Source organism: Doryrhamphus excisus, chromosome 4 (genome assembly GCF_030265055.1).
Source record: "Doryrhamphus excisus isolate RoL2022-K1 chromosome 4, RoL_Dexc_1.0, whole genome shotgun sequence".
NCBI classification, from domain to species: Eukaryota; Metazoa; Chordata; class Actinopteri; order Syngnathiformes; family Syngnathidae; genus Doryrhamphus; species Doryrhamphus excisus.
In genome coordinates, this window is record NC_080469.1 from 22,402,809 (window position 1) to 22,416,618 (window position 13,810).

General features: G+C 40.7%; 1 protein-coding gene across 2 annotated transcripts; it reads left to right on the forward strand.

Moving 5' to 3' along the window:
* Positions 1-674: 674 nt before the first annotated feature.
* On the forward strand, positions 675-13,207 carry LOC131128638 (kinesin-like protein KIF27). Of its 2 annotated transcripts, none has more exons than XM_058071686.1 (13): positions 675-786; positions 2,059-2,262; positions 2,451-3,316; positions 4,377-4,457; positions 4,529-4,678; positions 5,840-6,015; positions 6,101-6,306; positions 6,382-6,593; positions 8,297-8,527; positions 8,596-8,754; positions 10,018-10,206; positions 12,292-12,490; positions 12,579-13,207. In XM_058071686.1, the coding sequence occupies exons 1-13, from the start codon at positions 753-755 to the stop codon at positions 13,043-13,045; spliced, it is 3,174 nt and encodes a 1,057-aa protein (XP_057927669.1). In that variant the 5' UTR covers positions 675-752; the 3' UTR covers positions 13,046-13,207. The 2 variants fall into 2 exon arrangements, with proteins under 2 accessions (XP_057927669.1, XP_057927667.1); XM_058071684.1 differs by having other exon boundaries at positions 690-1,289.
* The last annotated feature ends 603 nt before the right edge of the window (positions 13,208-13,810 follow it).

Sequence of the window (13,810 nt, forward strand, 5' to 3'; positions counted from 1 at the left end):
GGCTAAAACTGCTATTATGTTAATATTACCATGCTAGCAAAGCTAACATTATCTCACATTAATTCATTTTCTATCGCTTATCCTCACAAGGGTCACGGGGGTGCTGGAACCTATCCCAGCTGTCTTCCTGGACTGGTGGCCAGCCAATCACAGGGCACATATAGACAAACAACCATTCACACTCACATTCATACCTATGGACAATTTGGAGTCGCTAATTAACCTAGCATGTTTTTGGAATGTGGGAGGAAACCGGAGTACCCGGAAAAAACCCACGGGTAGAACATGCAAACTCCACACATAGATGGCTGAGGGTGGAATTGAACCCTGGTCTCCTAGCTGTGAGGTCTGCATGCTAACCACTCGACCGCCGTGCTGTCCGGAATAAAACCAAAAGGAGTCAAATCAAATAACATTAGTAATATACCAATATTCATCTTTCATAGATTGATCATCAAAAGTAATATTAATACATATTTTTATCATACTAATTCATTTCATGTTACCTACATTCACTATAACTCTGATACTTTGTTATTATTAGACTTGTCGACAACAACAAGAGGCTGAGGTTTTGCTTTTCTTATTACACAGTTGGGTGCATGTCGTGGAGGAGCCACATGGGGGCGCTGTGTATTACTTCGCTTCCTTTTTTCCCCCCACTACTTTTCCTCTAAGGCGGCAACTTGTTGACAGAGTCTGTTTCCATAGCAACAGAGCTACCGAAGCCGACGCTGAAACGTCAACAAAAAATGACAACTTGTGTACTACTGAAGAAATTAAAGCGTAAGTTAAAACAAAAGTAGATAATTGGAAAACTGATAAGACGGAAGAGAAGGAAATCAATATTTAGACTTTTCTCGTTATTTGCCTTTAATGTCTTGCTTACTTTCATCTCTTCAAAGATGGCGGACAATTAGAAAGGTTCTTTATCTCGCTGTTATGTTGCTTTAATTTCATGTCAAATTAAAACAGTTTCATTTTGATGATCATGGCGGAGGTTCGTATCCGTGTGGCGGTTCGGTTGCGTCCACTGCTACCCAGGGAGCTACTACACTCCCACCGGGAATGTTTACGGGTAATCCCGGGGGCCCCTCAAGTGATGCTCGGGTCCGACCAGCTCTTCTCCTTCGACCACGCCTTTGGACCGAGCTCCAGCCAGCATGAAGTGTACGAGTCCTGCGTTCGGCCGCTGACAAGGGGCCTGCTGGACGGAACCAATGCCACCGTCTTCTGTTATGGACAAACCGGGTCTGGGAAGACGTACACGCTGGGAGGGAACAAGATGGGTGAGTTATGTTAGTGGGATTCTTACTTATTCACTCCTGGGTACTGGTGGTTATATATTTGAAATGGTCAATATGTGTTTTTAAACGTGTATGTCAGGGGTCTCAAACACGCGGCCCGCGGGCCAAATGTGGCCCGCAGGACACAAGTTTGAGGCCCCCGCCTTGATATGAAAGTTTAATGTTAGTGCGGCCCGCGCAAGTTTGATATGGATGCTGTATGGCAGGGGCCTCAAACTAGTGTCCTGCGGGCCACATTTGGCCCGCGGGCCGCGTGTTTGAGACAAACCCTTTAATTGCTACTGTAGTGAGATATTTCTAGTATTATGATTATATATTAGTATATATGAATGTAAATCAGGGGTCCCAAACACGCAGCCCGCGGGCCAAATGTGGCCCGCAGGACATTAGTTTGAGGCCCCCGCCTTGATATGAAAGTTTAATGTTAGTGCGGCCCGTGCAAGTTTGATATGGATGCTGTATGGTATCATGTACCCAGAAAAAATTATTACGTTTGATTAATGTTCATGTTAAAGGTTAAATAACTTAATGTTATCCTCCCTATCCGTGTGGAAGAGGTAAGTTTTTGTTTATTTAAGTTTAAAGGAAATAACTTGAAGACTACCATTTAGGTCGCTAGCTCTCTAGTTTGCGAGTTAGCATGTGTCTTCAAGACCTTGAAAACCTGATGCGGCCCAGTCTCACCCAGACCCTAGCTCCAGTGGGCCCCCCAAGTAAATTGACTTTGAGACCCCTGGTGTATGTGTTTCAGATGCAGAAGGAGGCATCATCTCCTGCTTTGCCAAGGATGTCTTCACCCTGCTGGATAAGAAGAAGCAGAGCAGCAGCAATGGAGTACATGCTACGGTTCGCCTGTCCTACTTGGAACTGTACAAGGAGGAGCTGAGGGATCTTCTGGAGCTCGATACCTCGGGCAAAGACCTTCACATCAGGGATAACATTAGAGGAAACACAGGTGAGCTCACAAAAGTCACATTTCCGACACTTTAGAGAGGTCTGCGTGCAGCTTAAATAGTAGTATAGGTTTGCTTTACTATGGAAGATGTAAAATAAAGCACTGCAGATGTTTTTAGAAGGTCATGGATTCTTGTCTTATGACTTTTATGGGATGTAAGCTAAATTCCTCATGTCCTGTTTCTCCAGTGGTGGTGGGAGCCAAAGAGGTGGTGGTCTCCTCCTCTGAGGAGCTCCTCAACATCCTGGAGGTGGGCAACGCCTTAAGGCAAACAGGCGCCACCGGCATGAACAAGCACTCCAGCCGCTCCCACACCATCCTCACACTGTGGCTCACCCAGACCTTCCCCGATAAGCCCTCCAAGGCCGAGCGCCTCTCCAAGTTCTGCGTGGTGGACCTAGCCGGCTCGGAGCGTGTCGGTAAAACGGGAAACACTGGGATAAGATTTGAGGAGTCAGTCCACATCAACACGGGCCTCCTGGCGCTGGGCAACGTCATCCGCGCCCTCACCAATGCGGGTCGCCAACGCGGCGCTTATATTCCGTACCGCCACGCCAAAATCACCCGCCTGCTACGTGACTCGCTCGGAGGCAATGCCTGCACCTTATTGGTGGCGTGTGTAAGCCCCTCCCACCACAGCTTTGCAGAAAGTTTAAGCGTACTGAAGTTTGCGTCCAAGTCTCGCCACATTCGCCACCGTACTGATGTGGAAACACCTGAGGCGTTAACCTTTGACACCCCACCCCTGACTTCCAAATATGGTAATCTGGACCATGAAGTCCAGCCTCTGAGACCAGTACTGGAGCAGACCAGTCCACATAACGATGACAACCAGACACGAGAAACATCTTACTCTTTATTGGTCCATCAAGCTGCTAAACTTCTCAATGAGGTCTGTGGCACAAAAGTCAACGACTCTTTCACACGTCGAGTGCGGGAGTGGAATAAGAGACTGAAGGCTGTCAGCTGTCAGTCAAATCACAGCGATGATGTCAGCTGGGTGGCGGACGGAGACTCACGCCATGTTGTCACCAAAGACACGAAGACGAGTCCGGTTAGTAAACTCTTAACATTATTCATTCATTCATTTTCTACCGCTTTTTCCTCACGAGGGGGGTGCTGGAGCTTATCCCAGCTGTCTTGGGGCGAGAGGCGGGGTTACACCCTGGACTGGTCGCCAGCCAATCACAGGGCACATATAACATCCAAATCGCTATAAAAGCCATCCATAACCAAACGTCTCTTCAACTAACCAACAAACCATAAAATCCAACCAACACATCCACTGTAACAGGGGTCTAACTGTTACATTTGTTCACTTCCTGCTTTCCTAATATAATTTAAGTATTTTAATTTTTTATTTTTTTTATTTTTTATTTTTTATTTTTTATTTTTTATTTTTTATTTTTTATTTTTTATTTTTTATTTTTTATTTTTTATTTTTTATTTTTTATTTTTTATTTTTTATTTATTTTTATTTTTTATTTTTTATTTTTTATTTATTGTTTTATGTACTTCTTCCCTGAGATCATATTGCTCCTCTCTTGTAGAGAAGCATTGGATTACATTTTTAGCTAGTTGGTTATTTTTAGCCTTATGCTAAGGGTGACTATAGGGGTGTTATTTCATGTCTACAGGGCTCTAATAATGATACATACATGGTTTTCTATGCTCTAACTACCAAAATATTCAGTTAATATGGACTACTATATGTGCTCTGTGATTGGCTGGCCACCAGTCCAGGGTGTACCCCGCCTCTGGTATGAAGACAGCCGGGATATGATACATATTTTTTTAATATGTGTTCATTGTGAGCTATATGTTTTTGTTTTAGTCTAGACTGAAAAAAATGGCTATGTTGAAAAAATATATAAAAGTGAACCATGGACTTTTTTTTTTTGGAAAACCTGATGTGGCCCAGTCTCACCCAGACCCTAGCTCCAGTGCCCCCCAAGTAAATTGAGTTTGAGACCCCTGCACTGTAACATCAAACCGTCCCAACTAAAACCTCCAACCGTGGATTCCACCATCCAACCCACAAAAAAAGCCAACCATATATCATCCCACCAAATAACCACGGCATCCAACCAGTGTCTGTATTTTCTTTCATCCAGGAGTTTCTGGGGTCAGATTTTAAAGTGAAAGAAGTAAAGGACTCCACCTTCACGCTGGCTTTTTGTGAGCAGAAAGAACAGGTCGGACATCTTGTCTTACATTTCATCCTCTATCATCACGATCGTCTTTCACACCTGGAAGTGTCTTTCAGATCGAACGACTCGTGGATCAGCAGATCCTCATCGACCGTCTTCGCTGCGACCTCATGACCTTGAGGGGTAAAGCATGCTGCAGGGGTCAACACGGACCTCACAGCGCCAGCTTGATCCGACCCAGCTGTGGACACATGCTGATCAGCAAGGTGCCTTAACGTTTTCTTCTATTGTCGTCTTAAGTCTGAAGTGGTGAATCATAAAAGACTACACTTGACGAATGAACAGTGAAGATGTAATACGAAGGTGATTCCTTGTAGATGCACTGTAGATGTAGGTGTTAGCAATATTAGCATAGTAGCATTTTTAGCCCTTTTCATGGGTACACACGTAAACACTTGCTAGATGTTAGCAATATTAGCACAGCAGCATTTTTAGCCTTTTTCATGGGTACACACGTAAACACTTGCTAGATGTTAGCAATATTAGCACAGTAGCATTTTTAGCCTTTTTCATGGGTACACATGTAAACACTTGCTAGATGTTAGCAATATTAGCACAGTAGCATTTTTAGCCTTTTTCATGGGTACACACTTAAACACTTGTTAGGTGTTAGCAATATTAGTATAGTAGCATTTTAGCCCTTTTCATGGGTACACATGTAAACACTTGTTAGGTGTTAGCAATATCAGCATAGTAGCATTTTCAGCCCTTTTCATGGGTACACACTTATACACTTGCTAGATGTTAGCAATATTAGCACAGTAGCATTTTTAGCCTTTTTCATGGGTACACACGTAAACACTTGCTAGGTGTTAGCAATATTAGTATAGTAGCATTTTAGCCCTTTTCATGGGTACACACGTAAACACTTGCTAGGTGTTAGCAATATTAGCATAGTGACATTTTTAGCCTTTTTCATGGGTACACATGTAAACACTTGTTAGGTGTTAGCAATATCAGCATAGTAGCATTTTCAGCCCTTTTCATGGATACACACTTATACACTTGCTAGATGTTAGCAATATTAGCACAGTAGCATTTTTAGCCTTTTTCATGGGTACACACTTAAACACTTGCTAGATGTTAGCAATATTATTACAGTAGCATTTTTAGCCTTTTTCATGGGTACACATGTAAACACTTGCTAGATGTTAGCAATATTAGCACAGTAGCATTTTTAGCCTTTTTCATGGGTACACACTTAAACACTTGCTAGGTGTTAGCAATATTAGCATAGTGGCATTTTTAGCCTTTTTCATGGCTACACACGTAAACACTTGCTAGGTGTTAGCAATATTAGCATAGTAGCATTTTTAGCCTTTTTCATGGGTACACATGTAAACACTTGCTAGGTGCATTCCTCGTAGATGCACTCCAGTCTACCGGCCGAGTCGCTGGAGAGGCTGATGGCTACCTTTAAGGTGACCAGCCATCGCTTGCAGAGTGAGGAGGAGCGGAAGGATTTCTGTCCTCTACTGAAACAAACACCAGAGGTCAAAGGACAAGAGACAAAAGACAGGAAGGACTTAGTCAGTGGACTTGGGTAAGAGACACTAACATCATTGACACTACAATGTTGTAAAATGCAGCAGAATGAGAAGCTTTCACGTATTATGGTGGTGTTGCAGATGGATCAGCAGACAGAAGAAGTCGTCCCTGAAGGAAAAGACATTCGGACAGGAGCAAACGTCCAAGCAAAGACCTCAGCAGGCTACTCGCATCTCTGAGCAGTGTCGTACGAGGCAGAGAACCAGCTTGACTCAGAGGAGGATCCAGATGCTGTCCGCCAACATGTCCTTAAAAGAGGAGCTGGTCAAAGAGATGGAAAAAACCGGTGTGCCTAATGTAGTGACCAATACTGGTTCTCAAGCTTGCGGTTACATTTTTGTACACTTTCTCGACTCTACAGAGAAGGACACCCTCGCAGCAGTGCGGCACGATTCGGGCGACCGCAGAGAGGACGACGTGCTGGCGCGGCTCTCGGAGCAGAGCAGGAAGTGTCGAGCCACGCTGCGTAACAGCCTGCAGCACATGGACCTGCTGAGGGCTCAGCTGCAGAAGAGCCTTAGGGGGGCCGGCCTTGAGAGCAGTGACAACCCTGAAGAATGGAACCCTGACAGGGTTCGTATGGACCTAGTATGTAGTATGTGTGAGGCTCTGGCTGTTGTAGTAAGGTGAACATGTAAGAACATGTATATACGGTAGCGTATATACAGTAATTGTTTGAGTACCACAGGTACACAGGTTATGTTTTTGCTGAAAAGTTTAGAATGCATTTGGAGGAAATTTTCAGCAGTTGCTAGGTGTTAGCAATATTAGCATAGTTGCATTTTTAAGCCATTTTCATGGGTACACATATAAACACTTGCTAGGTGTTAGCAATATTAGCATAGTAACATTTTAGCCCTTTTCATGGGTACACACTTAAGCACTTGCTGGGTGTTAGCAATATTAGCATAGTAGCATTTTAGCCTTTTCATGGGTACGCACTTAAACACTTGCTAGGTGTTAGCAATATTAGCATAGTAGCATTTTTAGCCCTTTTCATGGGTACACACTTAAGCACTTGCTCGGTGTTAGCAATATTAGCATTGTAACATTTTTAGCCCGTTTCATGGGTACACACTTAAACACTTGCTAGGTGTTAGCAATATTAGCGTAGTAACATTTTTAGCCCGTTTCATGGGTACACACGTAAACACTTGCTAGGTGTTAGCAATATTAGCATACTAGCATTTCTTCGGCCCTTTTCATGGGTACACACTTAAGCACTTGGTAGGTGTTAGCAATATTACCATAGTAGCATGTTTAGCCCTTTTCATGGGTACACACTTAAACACTTACTAGGTGTTAGCAATATTAGCATAGTAATATTTTTTGCCCTTTTCATGGGTACACACTTAAACATTTGCTGGGTGTTAGCAATATTAGCATAGTAGCATTTTAGCCTTTTCATGGGTACGCACTTAAACACTTGCTAGGTGTTAGCAATATTAGCATAGTAGCATTTTTAGCCCTTTTCATGGGTACACACTTAAGCACTTGCTCGGTGTTAGCAATATTAGCATTGTAACATTTTTAGCCCGTTTCATGGGTACACACTTAAACACTTGCTAGGTGTTAGCAATATTAGCGTAGTAACATTTTTAGCCCTTTTCATGGGTACACACTTAAACACTTGCTGGGTGTTAGCAATATTAGCATAGTAGCATTTTAGCCTTTTCATGGGTACGCACTTAAACACTTGCTAGGTGTTAGCAATATTAGCATAGTAGCATTTTAGCCCTTTTCATGGGTACACACTTAAGCACTTGCTCGGTGTTAGCAATATTAGCATAGTAGCATTTTAGCCTTTTCATGGGTACGTACTTAAACACTTGCTAGGTGTTAACAATATTAACATAGTAATATTTTTTGCCCTTTTCATGGGTACACACAAACACTTGCTAGGTGTTAGCAATATTAGCATAGTAGCATTTTTAGCCCTTTTCATGGGTACACTTAAACACTTGCAAGGTGTTAGCAATATTAGCATAATAGCATTTTTAGCCCTTTTCATGGGTACACACTTGAACACTTTCTAGGTGTTATCATGCTAACATTAGCATGTTAACATTGCTGGCATGCTATCATTAGCATTAGCATTTTTAGCCATGTTCAGATTTTTTGATTGTATTGTTATATAGGGTTGAAATGGGTGATTGCATCCATCTATGACAGGGGTGGGCAAACTACGGCCCGGGGGCCAAATGCTGCCCACCAAGTGTTTGAATCCGGCCCGCCAGTTGCTTTCTAAGTACAAGGACTGTATTCATGCTTTACAGGTGGACAGTCTGGTTCATTTAAAGGTATACAGAAATCAACAACAGCAGGGGTCAAAGGAGCCACACGAGCGCTGTTGGCTGGAGGAGGCCGAGGAGTTGGAGCTCCGGAGGCGTGCCAAGCAGCAGGAGCTGGAGGAGGAGCTCAGGAGCAGCCGGGAGGTCCTTCAACGCAGGGATGCCTGCCTGCAGCAGAAGAACAAACTGGAGATGGCCAGGCTACGCTCCAGTCAGGTCAGTCACACACAATTAGCTCCGCATCGTACGCTACCTTTACAAACGTGCCGTTCATGACCCAGCAGGCTTTGCGGCAGGATCTTCTCCGTGTGTCAATGCGCTTGGAAACGCTGGAGGAGAAGAAGCATGCCGCACAAACATCAATGAAGGAGCGAGAGACGCTTAAAAAGAGGAGAGACTGCCTGGATTCCCAACTTAAGGACAACATCGTGCTAACTGTGGAGGTCAGTGAAAAACTGCATACACATAATTCCATACATATAGTCGTCCCTCGTTTATCACTGTTAACCCAAACGTGATAAGTGAATTTCCGTGAAGTCAGATTCAATAATAATAATTTGACTGTTTTTTCATAGTTAGGGCAGCTAGATATGGTTTCTAACATTACTAGAGCCCTTTTGACATGAAATAACACCCCTATAGTCACATTTACACCCCTATTACACAATATAGTAGATAAAATCAATGAAATAAAACATATTAGATATGAATAAGATAACATAGACCCACACGGTTCCTTGTTCCAATATTGTAGCTATAACAAGATGTAATAATAAATAATAATAATACATTTTATTTGTATAGCGCTTTTCAAAATACTCAAAGACGCTTTACAGAAAAAATGGAGTTGAATAAAAGCAAGTAAACCAGGGGTCTCAAACTCAATTTACTTGGGGGGCCACTGGAGCTAGGGTCTGGGTGAGACTGGGCCACATCAGGTTTTCCAAAAAAAAAATGAATTTATTAAAAACAGAAAAATATTATTATTTAAAATTATTAAATATCATTTATTTTATTAAAAAATATTATTATTTTAATAATTAATAAATAAATAAACATTTTATTTTTCTGCACAAAATAAGATGAAAATAAACAAATCAAGAATAAAGAAAATCAATCCATCAGTAATAAATAAATAAATATAATAATAATAATAAAACGTGAAATAATAAAAACTTAAGAAACCACATATAGTTGGTGGGTAGACAAATTATTTTTTTTCAGATTAAAATGAACAAAGCATTATTAGAACCCTGTAGACATGACAAAACACGACTATAATCACATTTATACTCTTTTTATTTACAACATATTGCGCAACTGCAGGGTCTTGAGACACATGCTAACTCGCAAACTAGAGAGCTAGCGACCTAAACGGTAGCCTCCAAGTTATTTCCTTTAAACTTAAAAAAGCCAAAAACTTACCACTTCCACACGGATAGGGAGGATAACTATTAACAGTTATTTAACCTTTAACATGAACATTAATCAAACGTAATAATTTTTTCTGGGTACATGATACCATACAGCATCCATATCAAACTTAAACATTAAACTTTCATATCAAGGCGGGGGCCTCAAACTAGTGACCTGCGGGCCACAGTTGGCCCGCGGGCCGCGCGTTTTGGCTGCTTTTTTTTTTTTTATTAAAGCCTTCATTCCTCACAAGAAGTCATTGAGCATGTTATATTTTATATCACATGGAGGAGGAGCAGTTGGACGAAGCTGTACAAGTCCTGGATGCTGCTCTGGACTTCAAGCAACGATCCATTAAGGACCAGCAGGAGAAGATGGCGTCGCCGTGCGAGAGCGCCCTTATCGCTGACGTCACCGGGAAAGTGAGGACGCTCTCCCAAGCCGAAGCATCGGAGCTGCTTGTCAAATACTTCAACAAAGTAAGTCCACTTTGTTACAGGAAGTCAGTAATTACATTACATACACAACTTTGGGTACACACTTGCTCCATGAGGAGGCATATCACAAGACTATTTAATAAAGTGTATAAATATAAGTTACATTAAATGTGGAATAATATTTCAAAAAATATATAATTTACCTAGTATCAGGATATTTCTATGATATGCTGTGATGTATTAAACAAGCGTTTACAGTCCATGGTTCACTTTTATACTTTTCTTTTTTTCAGTCTAGACTAAAACAAAAACATATAGCTCATAAAGAAAACATATTAAAATATATATAAATATATAATACATATAATATAATAATATATAATATAATAATATATAATATAATAATAATATATAATAAATAATAATAATAACAATAACAATAATAATAATAATAATAATAATAATAATAATAATATATAATATAATACATAAAAAAATATATCAAGTAGCAAAAATATTCATCAAATTAAATGAAATAAATCATTTGGACCTAGCAGTAAAAAAGATAAAGAACAAAATAAAATTATTTATTTGCTAAATACAAGGATGAAGAGTCTTAAACCAGTCATAATGTGCTATATATATATCACTATATTGACAGTTACTATGGTAACCATTATGTCATTGGATGCTCATATCACCTCGTACTTTGGTACGTGAAAAAAAATCATAATAAAATTTAAAAAAAAAAACCTTGCCTTCCATTTACTGCACAACATCCTCTAGGAAAATATATCCATTCCCATACAGAACAATGTCAAGTGAATTAGTCTGTTCCAGGGTCAAACCCTGATTAACTGTATACAGTAGTCCCCTATATACATATCACGACTCCTTGGGTCCAGACCGAAGTAGTCCATTCATTCATTTTCTACCGCTTATCCTCACAAGGGTCGCGGGGGAGGGGTGCTGGAGCCTATCCCGGCTGTCTTCGTACCAGAGGCGGGGTACACCCTGGACTGGTGGCCAGCCAATCACAGGGCACATATAGCGAAGTAGTCCATATTAACTGAATATTTTGGTAGTTAGAGCATAGAAAACCATGTATGTATCATTATTAGAGCCCTGTATACATGAGATAACACCCCTATAGTCACACTTAGCATAAGGCTAAAAATAACCAACTAGCTAAAAATGTCATACAATACTTCTCTACAAGAGAGGAGAAATATGATCTCAGGGAAGAAGTACATTTGAAACACTTCTATGCTAGGACTGCGTTAAAAAGCCATAGCATTTCAGTATGTGGAATCAAACTATGGGATGGATGGACCCTCAAACAATGCACAACGATAAGCCAATTCAAGAAAATTAAAAATTAAAAATTAAAAATTAAAAATTAAAAATTAAAAATTAAAAATTAAAAATTAAAAATTAAAAATTCTGTGATTGGCTGGCGACCAGTCCAGGGTGTACCCCGCCTCTCACCGAAAGACAACTTGGATAGGCTCCAGCACCCCTGCAACCCTTGTGAGGACAAAGCGGTAGAAAATGAATGAATGAAAATTAAAAATTAAAAATTAAAAATTAAAAATTAAAAATTAAAAATTAAAAATTAAAAATTAAAAATTAAAAATTTAAAATTTAAAATTTAAAATTTAAAAATAAAAAAATTAAAATTTAAACTCTATTAGGAAAGCAGGAAGTGAACGAATGTAACAGTTACTGATTGTAAAAGTACCAGATGGAGGGGTAGGATTTAATAAGCTTTGCATCTTCCTACTTCTTTTGGACATGTGGAACTGGGAACTGATTATGTGATGCATTCAATTGTAATCTGATGCATGGTCAAATGAAATTAAACCATTACCATATATATATATATATATAAGATATTGGTAAAAAACAAAAAAACAAAACACTAATTAAAATCATTAAAAAAAATAAAATGAAAAAATATTTTCATTTTATTTTTTTATGATTTTAATTAGTTATTAATTAGTTATTAATTAATTATTTTATAAAAATAGTACACAAAGTATACCTTTGTGTTTAATATATATTAAATATGTACATAAGTTTCATTGCTATATTTTTGATGGAGCAAATAGCTATTTCTACCACCAGGTGATCAGCCTTCGTCAGACAGAAGGTCGCTTGTGTCTGTACTGCGAGGAGCTGGAGATCTTGTGTGGCGAGCAGGAGGCGGCGTGCAGGCAGCTGGAGGCCGCCTTGCAGCACTTGGCCTTGGACGCTGACCGCAGGCTCACCCTGCAGCAACAGGAACATCAAAGGAACATCCAGTCTCTGCTGCACAAACTTCGAGGTGAGGGTACGCGCTGTGGTCAAGTGGTTTCGTGATGTATTGTCCTTCATGTGGTGTTAATTAAGTATTTGAGTTTGATTACTCACAGACGGCATCTCGGATGAAGCACAGCTGGTACTCCAAGACCGTCTCCAGAACCTGGAGAAGGAACTGTTCTTCTACAAGCACTGTAGTCGCAAGCTGAGGAAGCAACTCAAGGAGTCGCAAAACGACCCCCAACCCGTCGACACGGATGACCCTGCTCAAACGCACCCTGAGCAACAACCGAGCCCATCCTCTTCTTCATCATCATCGTCAGCGGACCTGCACGGGGGCGCCAAAGTGGCCCCCGAGTGTCACCAGATAAGCTCGCTGGCGCGTTTCCACGGATACAGCGAAAGATGGCCGCCTCACCACCACCATCACCACCACCTCGGGTCACGTACGGCGGCCGGTGTACGTCGTAAGAAGCTCAGGGAGCCATCTCCCGCTGACGTGCAAGCTCGGGATTCCGTGGTGGACACCGGCATCGAGATGCTGTCTGACGACTCGCTGGACGTGTCCGCTAGCAGTTAATGGGAATGTTGTGGCTGGTGAGTGAACATTCCAACTGTTTTCCTATGACATCGTCCCCCAATAACACAATCTAGAGCAGGGGTCTCAAACTCAATTTACTTGGGGGGCCACTGGAGCTAGGGTCTGGGTCAGACTGGGACACATCAGGTCCCCCCCCCCCCCCCCCCCCCCCAAAAAAAACACATTTATTAAAAACAGAAAAATATACAAACTTTTTCAGTGCTTTGGTTCCGATTTTCCACAATAAAAGCTCTGATAAAACATTCCACTGTTCTCAAATATCTTAATTTTTATTTTTCTGCACAAAATAAGATGAAAAATAAACAAATAAAGAAAATCAATCAGTAATAAATAAATATAATAATAATAAAAACTTAAGAAACCACATATAGTTGGTGGGTAGACAAATTATTTTTTTCAGATTAAAATGAACAAAGCATTATTAGAGCCCTGTAGACATGACAAAACACGACTATAGTCACATTTATACTCTTTTTATTTACAACATATTGCGCAACTGCAGGGTCTTGAGACACATGCTAACTCGCAAACTAGAGAGCTCGCGACCTAAACGGTAGCCTCCAAGTTATTTCCTTTAAACTTAAAAAAAAACAAAAAAAAAACTTACCACTTCCACACGAATAGGGAGGATAACTATTAACAGTTATTTAACCTTTAACATGAACATTAATCAAGCGTAATATTTTTTTCTGGGTACATACCATACAGCATCCATATCAAACTTGCGCGGGGCCGCACTAACAT